General features: G+C 36.3%; 2 protein-coding genes across 2 annotated transcripts in view; both read left to right on the forward strand.

Annotated features, from left to right (window-relative positions):
* LOC124263782 (sodium-coupled monocarboxylate transporter 1-like) overlaps nt 1–19,801 on the forward strand; it is a 47,292-nt gene that overhangs the window by 23,052 nt on the left and 4,439 nt on the right. Inside the window, exons 11-13 of the mRNA XM_046698489.1 lie at nt 17,632–17,718; nt 18,882–19,096; nt 19,618–19,718. Coding sequence (XP_046554445.1) covers nt 17,632–17,718; nt 18,882–19,096; nt 19,618–19,718 — 403 coding nt within the window. The remainder of the gene's footprint in view (nt 1–17,631; nt 17,719–18,881; nt 19,097–19,617; nt 19,719–19,801) is intronic.
* LOC124263786 (sodium-coupled monocarboxylate transporter 2-like) lies at nt 7,802–16,257 on the forward strand. The gene is given in 10 exon segments (XM_046698493.1): nt 7,802–7,990; nt 7,992–8,204; nt 8,865–8,930; nt 9,308–9,359; nt 9,861–9,928; nt 10,649–10,803; nt 11,653–11,793; nt 13,661–13,793; nt 15,455–15,543; nt 16,149–16,257. Coding segments are annotated over 10 exon segments (1,086 nt in total). The 5' UTR covers nt 7,802–7,840; the 3' UTR covers nt 16,168–16,257.

Raw genomic sequence — 19,801 nt, forward strand, 5'->3', positions numbered from 1 at the left:
GCACTTAAAAGAACCCACGAATCCGTTGGTAAATGACCAGATGGTGGCCACATGAATACGTGCAAACATCTATTTGCCGGTACAGCAACGTGCAGCAAACTTGGACAAAGTACTGTGACTCTTTGGCACACTCCACCCAGAAGCGAATGGGTACCTCTTAAGGCTGGGAAAGCCACAATAACTTGGTGAGCCTAGTGACTGCAAGAGTTGGATGACGCCCAGGTAGCTGAGATTTATAATACGCTGTGCTGTTGAGATTGACGTCCAATGATCGAGGGAAAAAATACCAGCGTCTTAAGCACGTACTCGCTGCCTGGATATGTGCGCTATATAAATATCCTATAAAAATAATAGAATCGAACCCAGGTCTTCTGCGTGACGAGTGGACGCTTTAAGCATTAGGCTACCCATCGCTCCAGCTCAAAGTGGAATACTCATGGAATATTCTAATTGCAGCGTAACACCACCATACTCATGATCACCCATTTGCTGGGTGTGTCAGCTTAGGGGTGTGAGCTACGACTTAAGATAAATCCACGATAATCAGTATGGTGATGCTTACTATTTTACTTCTGTATATGAACCCACACTAAGAAGTTTTTGATATGACAAGCTTAAAGGATACACACCCTGAATGGGGAATTGAATCATCTAAGACGTCTTATCTACCCCGAGTCCTTTGAAATGAATCATTTCTACCCATGTTGTATTCTGTCAAAGGAGATATCACCAAACGTGTTTTCAAATCCAGTGTTCAAGTGTTGTTCCTTTCCCCCGTCAGTTTACATAATATCTATTTACTTTGCACCCGTACTACAAAAGGCACTGATACTTTAGCAAAAAGGTTTTCCAGATCAATCTGTGTACAGTCTTCAGTTTCATACTGTTTTTCATAAAAATGTTTAACTTCTTGAATGATTTCATGTTGTTTCTTCAATAACGTTCCTTCTGGTTTTTCAAGAGCTGAGATAGATTTAGTTAGAAAATTTCTACTTTCTAATTTTAAAAGTAATTGGATGGTTTTTCTCCATGTTCTATCCTCTTGGCTTTTGATCTAATAAAGGAGCCTTGTGTTTTTACTTAATGTAAGTTTTCTAATTCAAGTTTAGTTGATTTGTATTCTTCTAGTAATACGTCTGACTGTCTACTAGCTACGTCTCCCAGTTTAATCTCAATTTCACTTAGTTTCTGTTCTAGATTCGATTCCAAAGCTAGATATTCTTTTTTACGAGTGGATGAAAAAAGTATCGATGTTCCTCTAATATTTAGAAGTAACATCTCCCATAATAAATGATCATTTATTGTAAACATCTATCCATCTTTAACAGTTTTGTCTTCGTATTGTTCAAGAGTGTTATTTTTGGGTTTTTTAATCATTTCTACATATTCCTTGTCCTTTAGTAATGAATTATTGAATTTTCCAGAATCCTTTTCCCCTTTGCATGTCCGAAAGTGAAATTGTAAGAGATACTTTAGAGTGATCAGAGTTTATACTAGGTATGATATCACTTTCCTCAATGGACTGGAGAATATTATGGGAAACTAGAAAATAGTCTAAACGAGCTTGCTTTAATGGTGTTGGTTGTCGCCAGGTGAATCTTCGAGCTGATGGGTAAAACTCTCGCCATGGGTCTTTAAGATCTAATATATCAATTGTTTTGAGTAATTCCTGTCTTGCTTTAGGGTTATTTATATGTTTATAATTGTAAGTATCTTTATCAGGGTCTAAAACTAAATTCCATTCTCCACATATAATAAGTTTATCACATGTTAAATTCCCAGCAATTTCTTTTATTTTCCTAATAAACACAGGTTTATCAGAATTAGGCCCATAGAGATTGATTACAGTAAATATCTTATCATCAATGCTAACATCTACTGCTACATAGTTACCATCTTCTTTATCAAACTTGCATTGTAGTACTTTAGATTCAAAGGTATTATCAAATAAGATAGCTGTACCTCTTGCATTACTTCTAAATGGACTAATGTAGCATTCTTTATAAACCCCACTGCTGTTTTATGATTTGTTCTTGGTCATCTATGAAATTTACATCTTGCAAGCAATAAATATGCGCCTTTTTATTTTATAAAAATCTGAAAACTTGTTTCCTTTTGAAACTATTATTTAAGCCTCTACAATTTATAGATACTATCTTAAATTTTCCTTTTGAGTTTGTCATGAGGATAAAATGTTGTATACATCTTATAGCAACTATTTTCAAAACTGTACACTGTTTTTCTGAGATAGATAATGCATATTTTGTCAAAATCAAACAAACATAAGAAATTATACAAGTACATAGGAAGTTTGCTTCCTGGCTGGATATCGTATCCGCCACACAAATAATAAGTACACATCAAGAAACTCGGGTTTTCTCAACTTTCTGTCTCATGCAGAACTCATACATAGACATTGCATTTATGATCTAATCATAAATGAAAACTGTAGTTAGCAAGTTGCTCTGGGATAATCAACGAACATTACCGTTTCTTACATGTAAGCCACGTTTTAAAAGTTATCATAAGTAATCTTACTTACATTAAAACAGAGTTCATACTTCTAAGGTGATAAATGTTCAGAAAACATGTGCAGTGTGTCCTTCACCTTCAAAATCCAAAACATCCGGTTGGTAAACATAATGACATTACATCTACAAGCATGTAAACATAATGACATTACATCTACAGCCATATAAATATAATCGTCATTACATCTACAAGCATGTAAGCATAATGACATTACACCTACAAGCATGTAAACATAATGACCATTACATCTACAGCCATATAAATATAATGATCATTACATCTACAAGCATGTATGCATAATGACATTACATCTACAAGCATGTAAACATAATGACATTACATCTACAGCCATATAAATATAATCGTCATTACATCTACAAGCATGTGAACATAATGACATTACACCTACAAGCATGTAAACATAATGACATTACATCTACAGCCATATAAATATAATCGTCATTACATCTACAAGCATGTAAGCATAATGACATTACACCTACAAGCATGTAAACATAATGACCATTACATCTACAGCCATATAAATATAATGATCATTACATCTACAAGCATGTATGCATAATGACATTACATCTACAAGCATGTAAACATAATGACATTACATCTACAGCCATATAAATATAATCGTCATTACATCTACAAGCATGTGAACATAATGACATTACACCTACAAGCATGTAAACATAATGACCATTACATCAACAGTCCTATAAATATAATGACCATTACATCAACAGCCCTATAAATATAATGATCATTACATCAACAGCCATACAAATATAATGACCATTACATCAACAGCCCTAAAATATAATGAACATTACATCAACAGCCCTATAAACACTATGACCATCACATCAACAGCCATATTCATATAACGATCATTACATCTACAAGCATGTAAACATAATGACCATTATATCAACAGCCATGTAAATATAATGATCATTACATCTACAAGCATGTAAACATAATGACCATTACATCAACAGCCCTATAAATATAATGACATTACATCAACAGCCCTATAAATATAATGATCATTACATCAACAGCCATATAAATATAATCGTCATTACATCTACAAGCATGTAAGCATAATGACATTACACCTACAAGCATGTAAACATAATGACCATTACATCTACAATCATGTAAACAAAATGACATTACATCTACAAGCCTGTAAACATAATGACCATTACATCTACAGCCATATAAATATAATGATCATTACATCTACAAGCATGTATGCATAATGACATTACATCTACAAGCATGTGAACATAATGACATTACACCTACAAGCATGTAAACTTAATGACCATTACATCAACAGTCCTATAAATATAATGATCATTACATCAACAGCCATACAAATATAATGACCATTACATCAACAGCCCTAAAAATATAATGAACATTACATCAACAGCCCTATAAACACTATGACCATCACATCAACAGCCATATACATATAACGATCATTACATCTACAAGCATGTAAACATAATGACCATTATATCAACAGCCATGTAAATATAATGATCATTACATCTACAAGCATGTAAACATAATGACCATTACATCAACAGCCCTATAAATATAATGACATTACATCAACAGCCCTATAAATATAATGATCATTACATCAACAGCCATATAAATATAATGATCATTACATCAACAGCCATATAAATATAATGACCATTACATCAACAGCCATATAGATATAGTGATCATTACATCAACAGCCCTATAAACATAATGACTATTACATCTACAAGCATGTAAACATAATGACCATTACATCTACACCCATATAAATATAATGATCATTACATCTACAAGCATGTAAACATAATGGCCATTCATCAACAGCCATATAAATATAATGATCATTACATCTACAAGCATGTAAACATAATGGCCATTACATCAACAGCCATATCAATATTATGATCATTACATCTACAAGCATGTAAACATAATGACCATTACATCTAAAGCCATATAAATATTATGATCATTACATCTACAAGCGTGTAAGCATAATGACATTACACCTACAAGCATGTAAATATAATGACATTACATCTACAAGCATGTTTACATAATGACCATAAATGTAGTCATAAATTTTGCTTAAAAACAGCTATGAAATGGAAGGAGTTAGGCGTCACATATTTGGCTGATTAAGTATATTTGCGCAATAAATGGTCATTCTTCTACATTGTTTTTTGTTTTGTTGAGTTTTTAGCATGAATGTAAACATAATAACTAAGGCAACAATAGCTCTTATCTCAAACAGTTATCAGAAAAAGATAAAACATTGAATTGACCCTCCCATAATTTAAATTACTTCAAAGAAATTACACCTACAAGCATGTAAACATAATGACATTACATCTACAGCCATATAAATATAATCGTCATTACATCTACAAGCATGTAAGCATAATGACATTACACCTACAAGCATGTAAACATAATGACCATTACATCTACAGCCATATAAATATAATGATCATTACATCTACAAGCATGTATGCATAATGACATTACATCTACAAGCATGTAAACATAATGACATTACATCTACAGCCATATAAATATAATCGTCATTACATCTACAAGCATGTGAACATAATGACATTACACCTACAAGCATGTAAACATAATGACATTACATCTACAGCCATATAAATATAATCGTCATTACATCTACAAGCATGTAAGCATAATGACATTACACCTACAAGCATGTAAACATAATGACCATTACATCTACAGCCATATAAATATAATGATCATTACATCTACAAGCATGTATGCATAATGACATTACATCTACAAGCATGTAAACATAATGACATTACATCTACAGCCATATAAATATAATCGTCATTACATCTACAAGCATGTGAACATAATGACATTACACCTACAAGCATGTAAACATAATGACCATTACATCAACAGTCCTATAAATATAATGACCATTACATCAACAGCCCTATAAATATAATGATCATTACATCAACAGCCATACAAATATAATGACCATTACATCAACAGCCCTAAAAATATAATGAACATTACATCAACAGCCCTATAAACACTATGACCATCACATCAACAGCCATATTCATATAACGATCATTACATCTACAAGCATGTAAACATAATGACCATTATATCAACAGCCATGTAAATATAATGATCATTACATCTACAAGCATGTAAACATAATGACCATTACATCAACAGCCCTATAAATATAATGACATTACATCAACAGCCCTATAAATATAATGATCATTACATCAACAGCCATATAAATATAATCGTCATTACATCTACAAGCATGTAAGCATAATGACATTACACCTACAAGCATGTAAACATAATGACCATTACATCTACAATCATGTAAACAAATGACATTACATCTACAAGCCTGTAAACATAATGACTATTACATCTACAGCCATATAAATATAATGATCATTACATCTACAAGCATGTATGCATAATGACATTACATCTACAAGCATGTGAACATAATGACATTACACCTACAAGCATGTAAACTTAATGACCATTACATCAACAGTCCTATAAATATAATGATCATTACATCAACAGCCATACAAATATAATGACCATTACATCAACAGCCCTAAAAATATAATGAACATTACATCAACAGCCCTATAAACACTATGACCATCACATCAACAGCCATATACATATAACGATCATTACATCTACAAGCATGTAAACATAATGACCATTATATCAACAGCCATGTAAATATAATGATCATTACATCTACAAGCATGTAAACATAATGACCATTACATCAACAGCCCTATAAATATAATGACATTACATTACATCAACAGCCCTATAAATATAATGATCATTACATCAACAGCCATATAAATATAATGATCATTACATCAACAGCCATATAAATATAATGACCATTACATCAACAGCCATATAGATATAGTGATCATTACATCAACAGCCCTATAAACATAATGACTATTACATCTACAAGCATGTAAACATAATGACCATTACATCTACACCCATATAAATATAATGATCATTACATCTACAAGCATGTAAACATAATGGCCATTCATCAACAGCCATATAAATATAATGATCATTACATCTACAAGCATGTAAACATAATGGCCATTACATCAACAGCCATATCAATATTATGATCATTACATCTACAAGCATGTAAACATAATGACCATTACATCTAAAGCCATATAAATATTATGATCATTACATCTACAAGCGTGTAAGCATAATGACATTACACCTACAAGCATGTAAATATAATGACATTACATCTACAAGCATGTTTACATAATGACCATAAATGTAGTCATAAATTTTGCTTAAAAACAGCTATGAAATGGAAGGAGTTAGGCGTCACATATTTGGCTGATTAAGTATATTTGCGCAATAAATGGTCATTCTTCTACATTGTTTTTTGTTTTGTTGAGTTTTTAGCATGAATGTAAACATAATAACTAAGGCAACAATAGCTCTTATCTCAAACAGTTATCAGAAAAAGATAAAACATTGAATTGACCCTCCCATAATTTAAATTACTTCAAAGAAATAATTGGTTTCATAGTCATTATTTGACATAAATAATTCGTAAAAGGTGTTTGACTATCTACGTGAGGCAGCTAGTTTGCGTGATCTGGACTTTTCTCCACGAACAATTCAACTGGATTTCTAAATTTTACATAATGAATAGTTCACATTATTTACGGTAACATGGATTAGCTAATAGCGCATTGCCGGGAGAGCCACATTCACACGATCGCTCAACCATTCCCATTGCCGGTTGAGCCACACAATTTTCAGCTCTGTTTTTCTTAAATGTGGCTTTCCCGGGCTATAACCGCTACAATAATACATTCAGTTAATTAGGTTGATTGGCAATAGCTAGAAATAACGCTGTTAAATAACCATCAACAGCTTGAATAGTTTCAACAAACACTTTTGTACAGGTAATACACTCGCCAAACGGGTTAGTGCAGCTCCAAAGCAGAAAGGTATACGTCTATCATTACATACATATAAATAAATATTGCCCCTGCGGTGATCTAGCACAGCCTCATAGTCTGGGATCACACACTGAGCGTTCCGCTTTCACAGTTGACGCTATAACTAGGGCGCCTAAACCTGGGTTAATATCCGATTGCTTCGGTAGACACGTTCTCGCCTGGTACGGCGTCTCAACACCATGGAAGACTACAGCATCTTCACCGGCAAAACGAAGACGTTTTCTGTCGTTGACTATGTCCTATTCGGCCTGACATTATTCATATCTGCAAGTATTGGACTGGTGTACGCCATCATAGACCGCAAGAAACTAAGCTCCAAGGAGTACCTGTTTGGGGGGACGGCAGATGTCAGTAATACCTGTCGCCTTGTCACTGCTGGTGACATTTCTATCTGCCATTACGCTTCTGGGAACGCCGGCCGAGATGTACAGATACACGACAATGTTTTGGTATCTGTGTTTGTCATTTGTATTCGCGATTGTGCTCTCAGTCGTACTATTTGTCCCATTCTTCTACAAACTGGGGATAACAAGTGTCTTCCAGGTAATATTTCATCATACTGTTTACATACTGTTTCAACATATTAATGTTAAGAAGTTGCCTTAATGGCATACGTGTATTCTTGGTGATTACATTACGTACTAATACTAGACAATTGCCTATCTGGTTTTGTTTCAGCATACTTACATTGATAAATATCTGTATCAAAAGTCAATTCCAGGCAAAGTTTCAGCATACCAATATTTATAAATTTCCATGTACAGATTCTAGTCCCTTAGGGGATTGAGGTTTCAACATACCGTCAATGACAAATTGTCAGTTACAGGGTTGAGGTTTCAGCATGTTTCAACATGACGTTAATAACACATTGTCAGTTACAAGTGTATACCAACTGAGGTTTCAAAATGTTTTAACATATCGTTAATAACAAATTGTCAGTTTCAAGGGTATACAAATTGTTGTTCAACATATTTTAACATGACATTAATGACCTACACATGCATGCAGATACGCACACACGTGCATACCAATAAAGAAAGGAACAATCGAAACCATGGACAATCACTGTGCATTACGTTCACGATACCTTCAAAATCCTTTCAAATCATTCTAACTACTGATGATCCGCACACCGTAAAAAATGAGTTGGTTATTAATACATAAAATAAAAATATATATTTGATCTATTGATGTGTATTTCAGTATCTGGAAATGAGGTTCAACAAAATTGTTCGGACAATGGCGGTGATACTCTTCATCTTCCCAACTGTGAGTTCTAAATACTCATTTACATATGTCGTATGTATGTATGTATGTATGTATGTATGTATGTATGTATGTATGTATGTATGTATGTATGTATGTATGTATGTATGTATGTATGTATGTATGTATGTATGTATGTATGTATGTATGTATGTATGTATGTATGTATGTATGTATGTATGTATGTATGTATGTATGTATGCGTGTGTGTGCCTGCGTGCGTGCGTGCGTGTATGTATGTATGTATGTGTTTTCATAGTGTATTATATTAGGCAAGTTTTATATGGACAAGGTGGCGCTATAGACGTCTAAGCCAGCTACAGTCAGGCAATATCCCATTCAGAGCGAGTCAAATGTGAACATGTTTTTTTCCATTTCAGATAATATACGTGTCGTTTGTATTGTACGCCCCTAGCCTTGCATTCAATGCAGGTAAGCCAAGAATATGCATCTGCAAGCTTGCTCGTATTTTCATGTAGAATTACCCGAAACATATATAATTATCATATAGGATAAACATTATTATCGTGTGTTGGGTATTGTCATTGGTGGTTATCCGACAATTATAATATGCCTAATATATTTTATATCTATACACGAAAGCACACGGGTGTAATGGTGCATGTTGCTGTAACCAACACTTATTGCTACTCATGTTTCTCAGCATGCTATTGTTTCCACTCAGACACGTACCTGCCATAACCAAAACTTACACTTAAAAAGAAAACAGGCAACACCTGCCACTGTTTCAACATCGACACCATGTCTTTAGTTCAAGTTACATGTTTATATCATTAAAAAGCTTTTCTCCTGTATCCGTATTCTTTGCAATACTTTCCAAAGCTTTTCTAAAATCACCAATCCCCATTATAGTGTAAACCCGTAAAATATTCATACAAAAGTGCATTGTGTTTCTTTTTGTATTCCTTACAGTGACAGGACTTAACATTTGGGGTTCGGTCGCTGCTATAGCTGCTATAGCTACCATTTACACAGCATTGGTAAGTAGTTCAAGTTAACAGTAATATCTTTCTTGTCCAGGAGAAATATATTCTTGTACAGCCACCAACCAGCCTGGTAGCATTGGCTCACACGTAACACTGGTCTTTCATTGTTATGCAAACAGCGTTATAATTATTAATGACTGGTCTAGTTGTCTTGGGTGTCCGGACCTCAACATGCCAAGCACGAAAGGTTATGCAATATTCCCGAAGACCTTGAATGAGGTAAAGTCATAATTTGAAATAGCGTATTTTAACATATTTCAACAGTATAGTTCAAGTACTTATCTCCTATAAATACCACCGAGTGAGGTATTTAGAGCGCGCAGAAACGACTTGGCATTGACAATTGTCTAGTATAAGTGGTTATACTACTACCCATGCTTGAAATGTTCAGTTACGTTTAACAGGATCAGTGATTGGTGAATGTCATCGTATCCAATTGCGTAGATTGATGCTCATCATGTCAGTCACTGGATTGTCTGGTATAGACTCGATTATTTACAGAAGCCGTCGTATAGCTGGAAAATTGCTGAGCTGAGTGCGGCGTTAACAACCTGCAAGCCAAAAAGCAAACAAAACTAACAGTTAACCATGTTACCTATCAATTACAATTACCCATCTTTCATTATCCTGGTCTACTAATGAAACACGTTATCTACACCACAACATTTAAACATCCCCTTTTATTGGTTACTGATGACTGGTATTGTTCTCCAGGGTGGCATGAAGGCTGTGTTGTGGACTGACAGTTTCCAAGCGGTTGTGATCCTTGCAGGCTTGCTGGCAGTGCTCATCCAAGGTTCCATGCTCATGGGCGGCTTCAGTAACGCTTGGGAAATTGCTGCTAACCGGTCTAGGATCAACTTTCATGAGCAAGTTTACTATCAGAATCATTTACATCCTATTATAATCCTAAATATTAACACACGATTATACCACCCTCATATTGAATCTCGGACACGGTGACTAAGTTGTATTAAACACAATCATACCATGGATACATCTCCTTTTTCTTGAAGTGAGTGAGTAAGTGAGTGAGTAAGTGCTGATGTGTGTGTGTGTGTGTGTGTGTGTGCGTGCATACGTGCGTGCGTGTGTATGTGCAAGTGTGTGTGTGTTTTGTTTTGTTTTGTTTTGTTTTGTTTTTTGTTTTTGTTGTGTTTGTTTTGTTGTTTGTTTTTGTTTTGTTTGTTTTGTTTGTGTGTTGTGTGTGTGTGTGTGTGTGTGTGTGTGTGTGTGTGTGTGTGTGTGTGTGTGTGTGTGTGTGTGTGTGTGTGTGTGTGTGTGTGTGTGTGTGTGTGTGTGTGTGTGCAATTTTCAAGACGATATTGCTCATCCACACTGTGAAAAGATTGTCAACGTTTCTTTAATGCAACAAAGCATTCATAAGATGTTTTGGCGGCGATCAGCAAGCTGGGCGAAGCATGACACAACCAGGCTGATTATAAACACTCTCACGTCGCCTGTTTGCTTTGTTGTGTGGAAATGTATTCAAGCCACCATGAACATGACGAGACAAAGCAGATAAGAAACTTGTATCAAAATAATACAAAACTATGTACTATTAACAGAGTGCCCCAAATACATGTAGCTGGAAAGTTGTTGAGTGCGGCGTTAAACAGCAAACAAACAAAGATGGAACTAAGGAGAGATCGGGCTGTACGTGCATTATGAAATTAGAAAATTACTTCTGACAAGTCATACAACTGATATCTCTCCAGCTTTGACCCCGACCCTACAACTCGACATTCCTTCTGGTCTATAGTGTTTGGTGGAGGATTTCTCTGGCTGAGTCTCTATGGCACGACCCAGGCCCAAATCCAGAGAGCACTCTCCTGTCCGACCCCAAGGAAGGCACAACTGTGAGAAATTTTCTTTTAGGTTTAATAAGCGACAGAGCGAATGAGTTGCAGAAAACTAGAATAGTCGTATTCAAAAATGGGGGCAAACTATCTAAAACGGAAAAATGGTATTATAAAGGAGAGCCGCTCCAAGTCACACAATCATATAAATACCTTGGAGTCTGCTTCACTAATCGTCTTGGCTTTTCAGCACATGCTAAATATTGTTCCACACTAGCCAAAAAGGTACTTATTGGGGTTCTCAAAAGTATTCACAAACTCGTAGATATTGATTATCATTCTTTTTTCAAAATATTTGATACAAAAATCCTTCCTATTCTATTGTATGGTTCAGAGGTATGGGGTTTCAATAATTTTGACGTAATTGAGAAAATACATTTATATACTTGCAAGAAATGTTTAGGAGTGAAGTAAGTACACCTAATGCCATGGTATATGGAGATTGTGGAAGATTTCCCATACACATTTTTGCTAAAGCTAGAATAATAAAATATTGGATACGTCTGTTATATATGCCATCTGATAGATACCCTAGACAGTGATATGATATGATGTTAATGTACGATAACAACGGGAAGACTAACTGGGTGACTAACATTCGAGAATTGTTAAATACAATAGGTTTTGGGGAGGTATGGCAAAGGCAAAATGTTGACTTTCATACAAATTTTGTGAATAATGTTACTCAAAGGCTCAAAGATATATATACACAAGAATGGGTAGGAGTACTGTCTTTGTCAAGTAAATGTTTCTATTATAGAATGTTTAAATCCCATATATACAGAGAGAATTTTCTGCTCTCACTAAATATCAAGAAATTTCGAAAGGCTTTTGCTCGGTTTAGGTGTTCCTCACATGACTTGGCAATCGAAACAGGGAGATATCATAAAATAGAGAGGGAAATTAGAATTTGTACATTTTGTGATCTTAATTGTGTAGAAGATGAATATCACTTCCTCTTAGTTTGCCCATTATATTGTGAGTTAAGAAAAGAAAATGTCTCAAGATATTATTCTGTATATCCCGATAGGGTGAAATTTTCTTTGTTAATGAGTACTGATGACAATGTTCTTATCCGTAAGTTGTCAACCTTTATCTATCAAGCATTGTCTCTAAGAAATAAACATAATAATTCATAGAATGTATGTACTCATATTGTTATTTGTTACGATATGGTATGATGTGGTGCAATATGATAAGATATGAAATGATATGATATGATATGATACATGGTATGATATGACATGATGTAATATGGGGTGTTATGATATGATGTGATACGACAAAGTATGTGTAATGCGATGTTATATGATGTGATACATTTTGATGCGATATGACATATTGTGATTTGACTATTTTTATTCTTCTCGATGATATTGTGTACTATGTTCTTGTATACTATGGGCCTGTGGCCCTCAGTATGAATAAAGATTGATTGATTGATTGATTGATTGAGTTGCATTGACAGAATTAGATCTGTTGCATCAAGATGTCATGCCATGGTATGACTGAAATGATGTTCAAGTCGGCTATGTGGCGAAGTGATGCATACCCACGAACACAGGGTCAATGCTGAGTAACCAATGATCACACACGCACGAAACCATAATGTTTCGACAAAATCAGGATTCCTCCTCGGGACCTAACTATACTAGCCACAAAAAGAGACTGTGTTTTGTAAAGATACTTTCAAAATTAGACAATATAACACCCTCCATATAGAATATGATAGGTGGGTATTGATACCATAAGAAGACGACAGAACAGTATTTGTAAAGTCAATGCCATTACGTCACAAAAAAGCATATTTGTTCAATTCAATTCACTAAATCAACAGGACAGTTTTCATTTCCACTCCTATTCACAGGGCAATGTTGATAAACCTGCCAGGACTTATCTTCATCGTCAGCCTTTGCTGCATGATCGGCATCGTCATGTTCGCCTTCTACGCCGACTGTCACCCGTTACAATTCAACAACCTCATCTTCAGCACAGATCAGGTAAGTGTGACTTACGTACACCCTGTACTGTAATCTGATGAAATTCAACAACCTTATCTTCAGCACAGATGTAATCTGATGAAAATTCAACAACCTTATCTTCAGCACAGATCATAAGTGTGACTTACGCATGCCTTGTACTGATGAAATTCAACAACCTCATCTTCAGCACAGATCAGGTAAGTCCTTCTATACCTTGTAAATCAACAATCACATCTTCACAACAGATTACGTAGAGTTACACAACTACGAGGTTCGGTCAAAAAGTACGTAGCCTAACTATATTCTCAATGTCCAATGTTTGAAAAGCTTCCATTTTAGTTTGTAGGAATCATTAGCAAAGTCATATAATTTCACATACATGTGGGTAATGGGTAATGTGATTAACGAGATATTAGTCATCACAACACATTCGGGTATAATATTTCTAGAAAAAATGCAGAAAATGAAAAACGATCCGTCATTTAGTACCTCTTGGATAATGGTATGCCCTCAGATAATGTCATATAAAATATGTTAGTATAGTATTGGATGACTTCCCGTCATAATCAACATTCAAAGATTTGGATTGCTTGATTTATGTTTAGACAGGGCTGTTTTTTAAGGACACACCCATTTTAGTCTTTCAAAAACATTGTGTCCAGATATTCAAGCTGGCCCTGTTTACAATATACTGAGAGTTGACACTTGTGTGACCATTCAGTATTTACTTTGAACCTTTAGCATCATGTGTGAAAAAGTAAAAACATTAGAATAAGTTATGTCCTTATGAATTCGTCGTCTGAACGGGGGTGGGTAGTGTCTCCAAAACAAGATGTTTCAGTAAACATGAAAGGGGAATCACTTTAACAAGCGATTGTACTTTCAAATTGCTTTTTTCATCCACTTTAATATCTAAGTTTGATTCTAGCGGACGTCTACCTATCTCAAACACACAAAATGTTTCTTGCATATTTTGTTACCTGAAGTTTGTGGTGCATTTATTGCAGATTTTGCGCTTTTGGGGGGTACCAAGATAAAATTTCAAACAAAATGGGGATCGTAAGGCTGGAACGTAGCAAAACCAATTTGCTTGAGGTTGACGGATAATATGTAGAAAAATAGAACATAAAAACAGTTGCATTTGTATCATTTACTAGGTCAGGCTCACTACTTTTTGACTGTCCCTCGTATCCACCAAAGTATTAAAGTGAACTGTAACGGATTCAATGGTGAAATACAGTTAACTATAAACCTGAGATTAAATAATATACAAAGCATATAAAACATGTTTCATCAAGTATCTTGAACATGCCAAAAATGTAGAGGCAATATTAGAAACAATCAAAGGTAAAGAAATACAGTAGCATTCTCCATAGTATTACCATTTAATGATAACACTGACAAAGTTGAGTGTAACACTTGACCACTATCAAAATGGTTTTCAGGGTAGATGTTTGGTAGTTCTTTAGATACCAATGAAATCACACATGGCTGTAAATATGTACTTTGTATGAATTTGCATGAAATGTGGACTTCGCATGAAATATTTTAAGAAGATTCTATTCAACAGATTTCCATTAAATATAACGTGAGTGAATGTTGATTAACGCCGCAGTGAGCAATGCGCGAGCGGCATATGGTGCCGTTGAGATCAGCGTTTTTCACGTCCTATGTTGCAGCTGCTGCCTCTGTTTGTCATGGACATTTTGAGCCAGTTCCAAGGATTGCCCGGAGTCTTTGTCTCATGCATCTTCAGCGGAAGTCTGAGGTAAAGCGTTATTCCGAACAAGTGTGCGAAATAGCCACACAGAGCCGTACCCCGTTAATTCATGATACCAGCCTTCTTGAAGATTACTGTTGGGAACAGTAACATGTATGCTAAGTATTTCACGTTACATGATTGTTAAACTAGCTGTTCGGATCGGGTTGTCTTACTGTTAACCGCCTTGGTTAACCTCCTTGTACTCCACGTGTAACTGGGGATGAAATTAGAGTGCTCACAATGCCGAAAACCGAGATAATAACACTACTAATAACAACAAACAAAATACCTGACTTTGTCATTTTGATAAATCATTTACGTGTTTGAATCATCTGTCCCTTTTGACACAATGTGACTGACAACATTCGTAAGAAGGCATGGCTAATATACAAACGTAACATAGTCCTCAATGCCTTATGTTTTGCACCTCCCAAACTGTTGACAGTCTTTGTGAGAGTACCGGGGTTTGCTTCCGGAGTCATACCCTTGTGCCACCCTATGTCATGCAGAAGCCAGTGCTGGGCCGAAAAGATCTTGGTGTTGAGTTCGACTAGGCAGCGTTTCGTGTAAAACATGTCCCTATAGAGTACTCGTATTGAAATGTGTTACAGCACTTATCATCCACCCTGAACGCTATGGGCGCCGTCATACCACATGATCTGATCCAACCGTTTTGCTGTAAGAAACTGTCTGACAGGAGTATGACCATTCTCTCCAAGGTCACGGGTAAGTGCATGTTCTGTGTTGATACCTTATATAGGATACTGAGTAAAATACTGTGCATGATACTGATACTGTTTACGATACTGTGTAGAATACTCTGTAGGATACTGCGTAGAGAACCCTGTAGGCCTGTAGGATACTGCGTAGAGAACCCTGTAGGATACTGTGTAGAGAACCCTGTAGGATACTGTGTAGAGAACGCTGTAGGATATTGTGTAGAGAACGCTGTAGGATACGGTGTAGAGAACCCTGTAGGCCTGTAGGATACTGCGTAGAGAACCCTGTAGGATACTGCGTAGAGAACGCTGTAGGATACTGTGTAGAGAACCCTGTAGGCCTGTAGGATACTGCGTAGAGAACCCTGTAGGATACTGCGTAGAGAACGCTGTAGGATACTGTGTAGAGAACCCTGTAGGGTACTGTTTAGAGAACCCTGTAAAATACTGTGTTGAGAACCCTGTAAGATACTGTGTAGAGAACCCTGTAAGATACGGTGTAGAGAACCCTGTAGGGTACTTTGTAGAGAACCCTGTAAGATACTGTGTAGAGAACCATGTAGGATACTGTGTAGAGAACCATGTAGGATATTGTGTAGGATACTGTGAGGATAGTTGAAGAATACTGTGCAGGATAGTTGAAAGATATGTTGGTGCATACTGTGTGTGTTACTGTGTATAATACTATTTGTTTTAATGTACAACGGCGTGACACGCAATATTCGTGTATTTTACAGTGTTCGTTACGGGTGGTGTGACAATAGCTTGTTCATATGGCGTGGCTCAGTTGGGGAGCGTCCTTCAGGTAATGTAACTCTTAGTATGTGTACGACCATGTTCTCTTTTTTGAGAACACGAGTAACAATGTCATGTACTATGTAGAAATACTGACAGGGTGCTACATTGCCATGAATTCCCCACAAAAGGCTGCATATGATGTGTGCCGTTCATTAATGACGTAAAATATTCTGAACGTAAACATCCTTCATGCTTTAAGAGTGAGTGAGTGAGTTAAGTTTTACGCCGCACTCAGCAATATTCCAGCTATATGGCGGCGGTCTGTAAATAATCGAGTCTGGACCAGACAATCCAGTGATCAACAGCATGAGCATTGATCTGTGCAATTGGGGACCGATGACATGTGTCAACCAAGTCCTCAACCGGCCTGACCACCCGATCCCGTCAGTCGCCTCTTACGACAAGCATGGGTTACTGAAGGTTCATTCTAACCCGGACCTTCACGGGTATCATGATTTAAGATTGTAAAAGTGCCACTTACATTGTCATACTATTAAAATTATGCATAAATATTTTCGTGTAGACTTCCTTAATACGAGTAACATTTATATAAGTCATTGTTTTATTTACAATTCAGGCAACGTATGCTGTAACAAGCGTGCTGGGAGGGCCTGTGTTCGGAATCTTTGTTTTGGGAATGTTCTTTCCGTGGGCGAACTCCTGGGTAAGTCCTGATACCAACGGAAAAAATGTAACTGTGTTCAATGTAACGTTCACTGATAATAGATGTATTCTGAATTTAAACAGTGCGCATTCATGACCACATTTCCACAGCGTTAAGGTTCGTGGTTTATAAATTGATGACTGCAACACATGTTGAAAATCAACGTTAGGCACCGTGGGTGTTCTGCAAACAAGCAATGCGCAAGACCAAGTTGTCAGACATTTTAACGTTTATCGCAAAAATATTTTCTCTCTGGATACGTTGTGTACAAAAGACCAACATTTATGACTTGCCACTGGCTGGTCGTCCACGTGTGACACCACGTGATCAAGACACTGATGTTTCATCGGAATCAATACTGCCACAGTCACTACTCGGACAATTCCTGAGTGCAAGACAACAATATTTGCTTGCTGCACTAACGAAATCGATACAATTCTAAACAGCCACCTTTAGCGTTATGACCATTCCTCTATCCAGATAGTAACTTAAATAAGGAATAAGACCCTTTGTTAAGGCTAATTTAATGAAAAATATGAAAAATACGGGGTCTTCCGATACTTTTTTTCATGGGTATATTATGTTGTTATTGACGAAAATATAACATTTTCACCTGTATATACGACGTTACTTTTTACCGTTAATACACTTTGCTTGATCAAACTCTCAACATACGGAAAGCCCTTTAGCTTGTAATATTTTGTGAGAAAGCACTCACTATTTCTTAGCATCTTTTGCTCGATAAAGGTGCTAGAAGCTACCCAATCACCAATGATTCAAATGATGTCATGGCTACATGAAATTTTGAAATATTACAACTAAGTTGCAGACTCCTTCCACTCGCCGCGAATAGCTGCAAAATTGCTCATGCGGCGTTAAACTATATCCACTCTCTCACTCACTCACTCACTCACTCCAAAGAAGTAGGAGATGTATCCATGGAATGATGGAATGTGTTTTATTCAACTTGGGCACCGTGTCCGAGATTCAGTATGAGGGGTGGTATAAGCTTGCGTCAAATTACATGAGAATACAATTCAAATCATACGTAATGAAACGTGTACACTGGCAATATTGCCGTAACATCATATCAGCACCTATAAGGTGTTATAAAAATGCAAGTATAACACCATTATGTTGACTTGCTTACATCACTATTGTAGGGTGCCATAGTTGGATGTCTGACTTCTCTCGCGATCATGTTATGGATCTGCATAGCGGCGTTCGTCAATAGAGCATTTAATGCCATTCCGTCAGCCGTGTCTGTTATAGGCTGCAACTGGAACATCACAACAACGACAATGACGACGCTCGTTACCACAATGTCCACCATGAACTCAACTGTAGCTGTTGAACTTCCCCCGACGCCAAAGTCAAGGTGAGACTGCATCAGTTGTAAAAATATAATGCTTATTCCCTTAAATAAATTTCAGAAAGGTTCAGCAGTAAATATTTTAGACGAGAGCTTTCTTTGCATTGGATTGTCTGGTCCAGACTCGATTATTAACAGACCGCCGCCATATTGCTGGAATATTTCTCAGTGCGGCGTGAAACAACAAACAATATCCTTTGATATATCTATACTGAAGAGTTTCATGTCATTATTTCTACTGCGGTTAGGAGGCGAGGTGCACAAGGTGTAGAAAATACACATGGGTAACTATTATGTGATTAGAACCAACACGCCAGTTCAACATTATATCAGATCATGAGCAAAATGTAATTTCAATTTAATCCTACATGGAAGTAAGATTCAAAGCCGTGTAAATTACGAGCTTCGAGCTACGAGTTACGATCAATGTCAACGAAGATCGTTAAGTACAGGTAATTAAATTACTTCTGCCGCCCATCGTACAAAGTATGGCGGTTACAATAACAAAGAAGTATTGTTTTCCACAGTGACCCCTTCTATCCGTTGTACACGTTGTCGTATCTGAACTACACAGCGACGTCGGTTGCAATAGTGGTGATTGTCGGGCTTATCGTCAGCTTCATCACAGGTAACTGGATGACCCCGTCTTGTTTTTCTAGTATCCCCGGTTGTTTGGTCAAGGCCTACGATGATGGCCTCAGTTGGCACAAT

Source organism: Haliotis rubra, unplaced genomic scaffold (genome assembly GCF_003918875.1).
Source record: "Haliotis rubra isolate DU_JTF1 unplaced genomic scaffold, ASM391887v1 Scf9, whole genome shotgun sequence".
Classification (NCBI taxonomy): Eukaryota; Metazoa; Mollusca; class Gastropoda; order Lepetellida; family Haliotidae; genus Haliotis; species Haliotis rubra.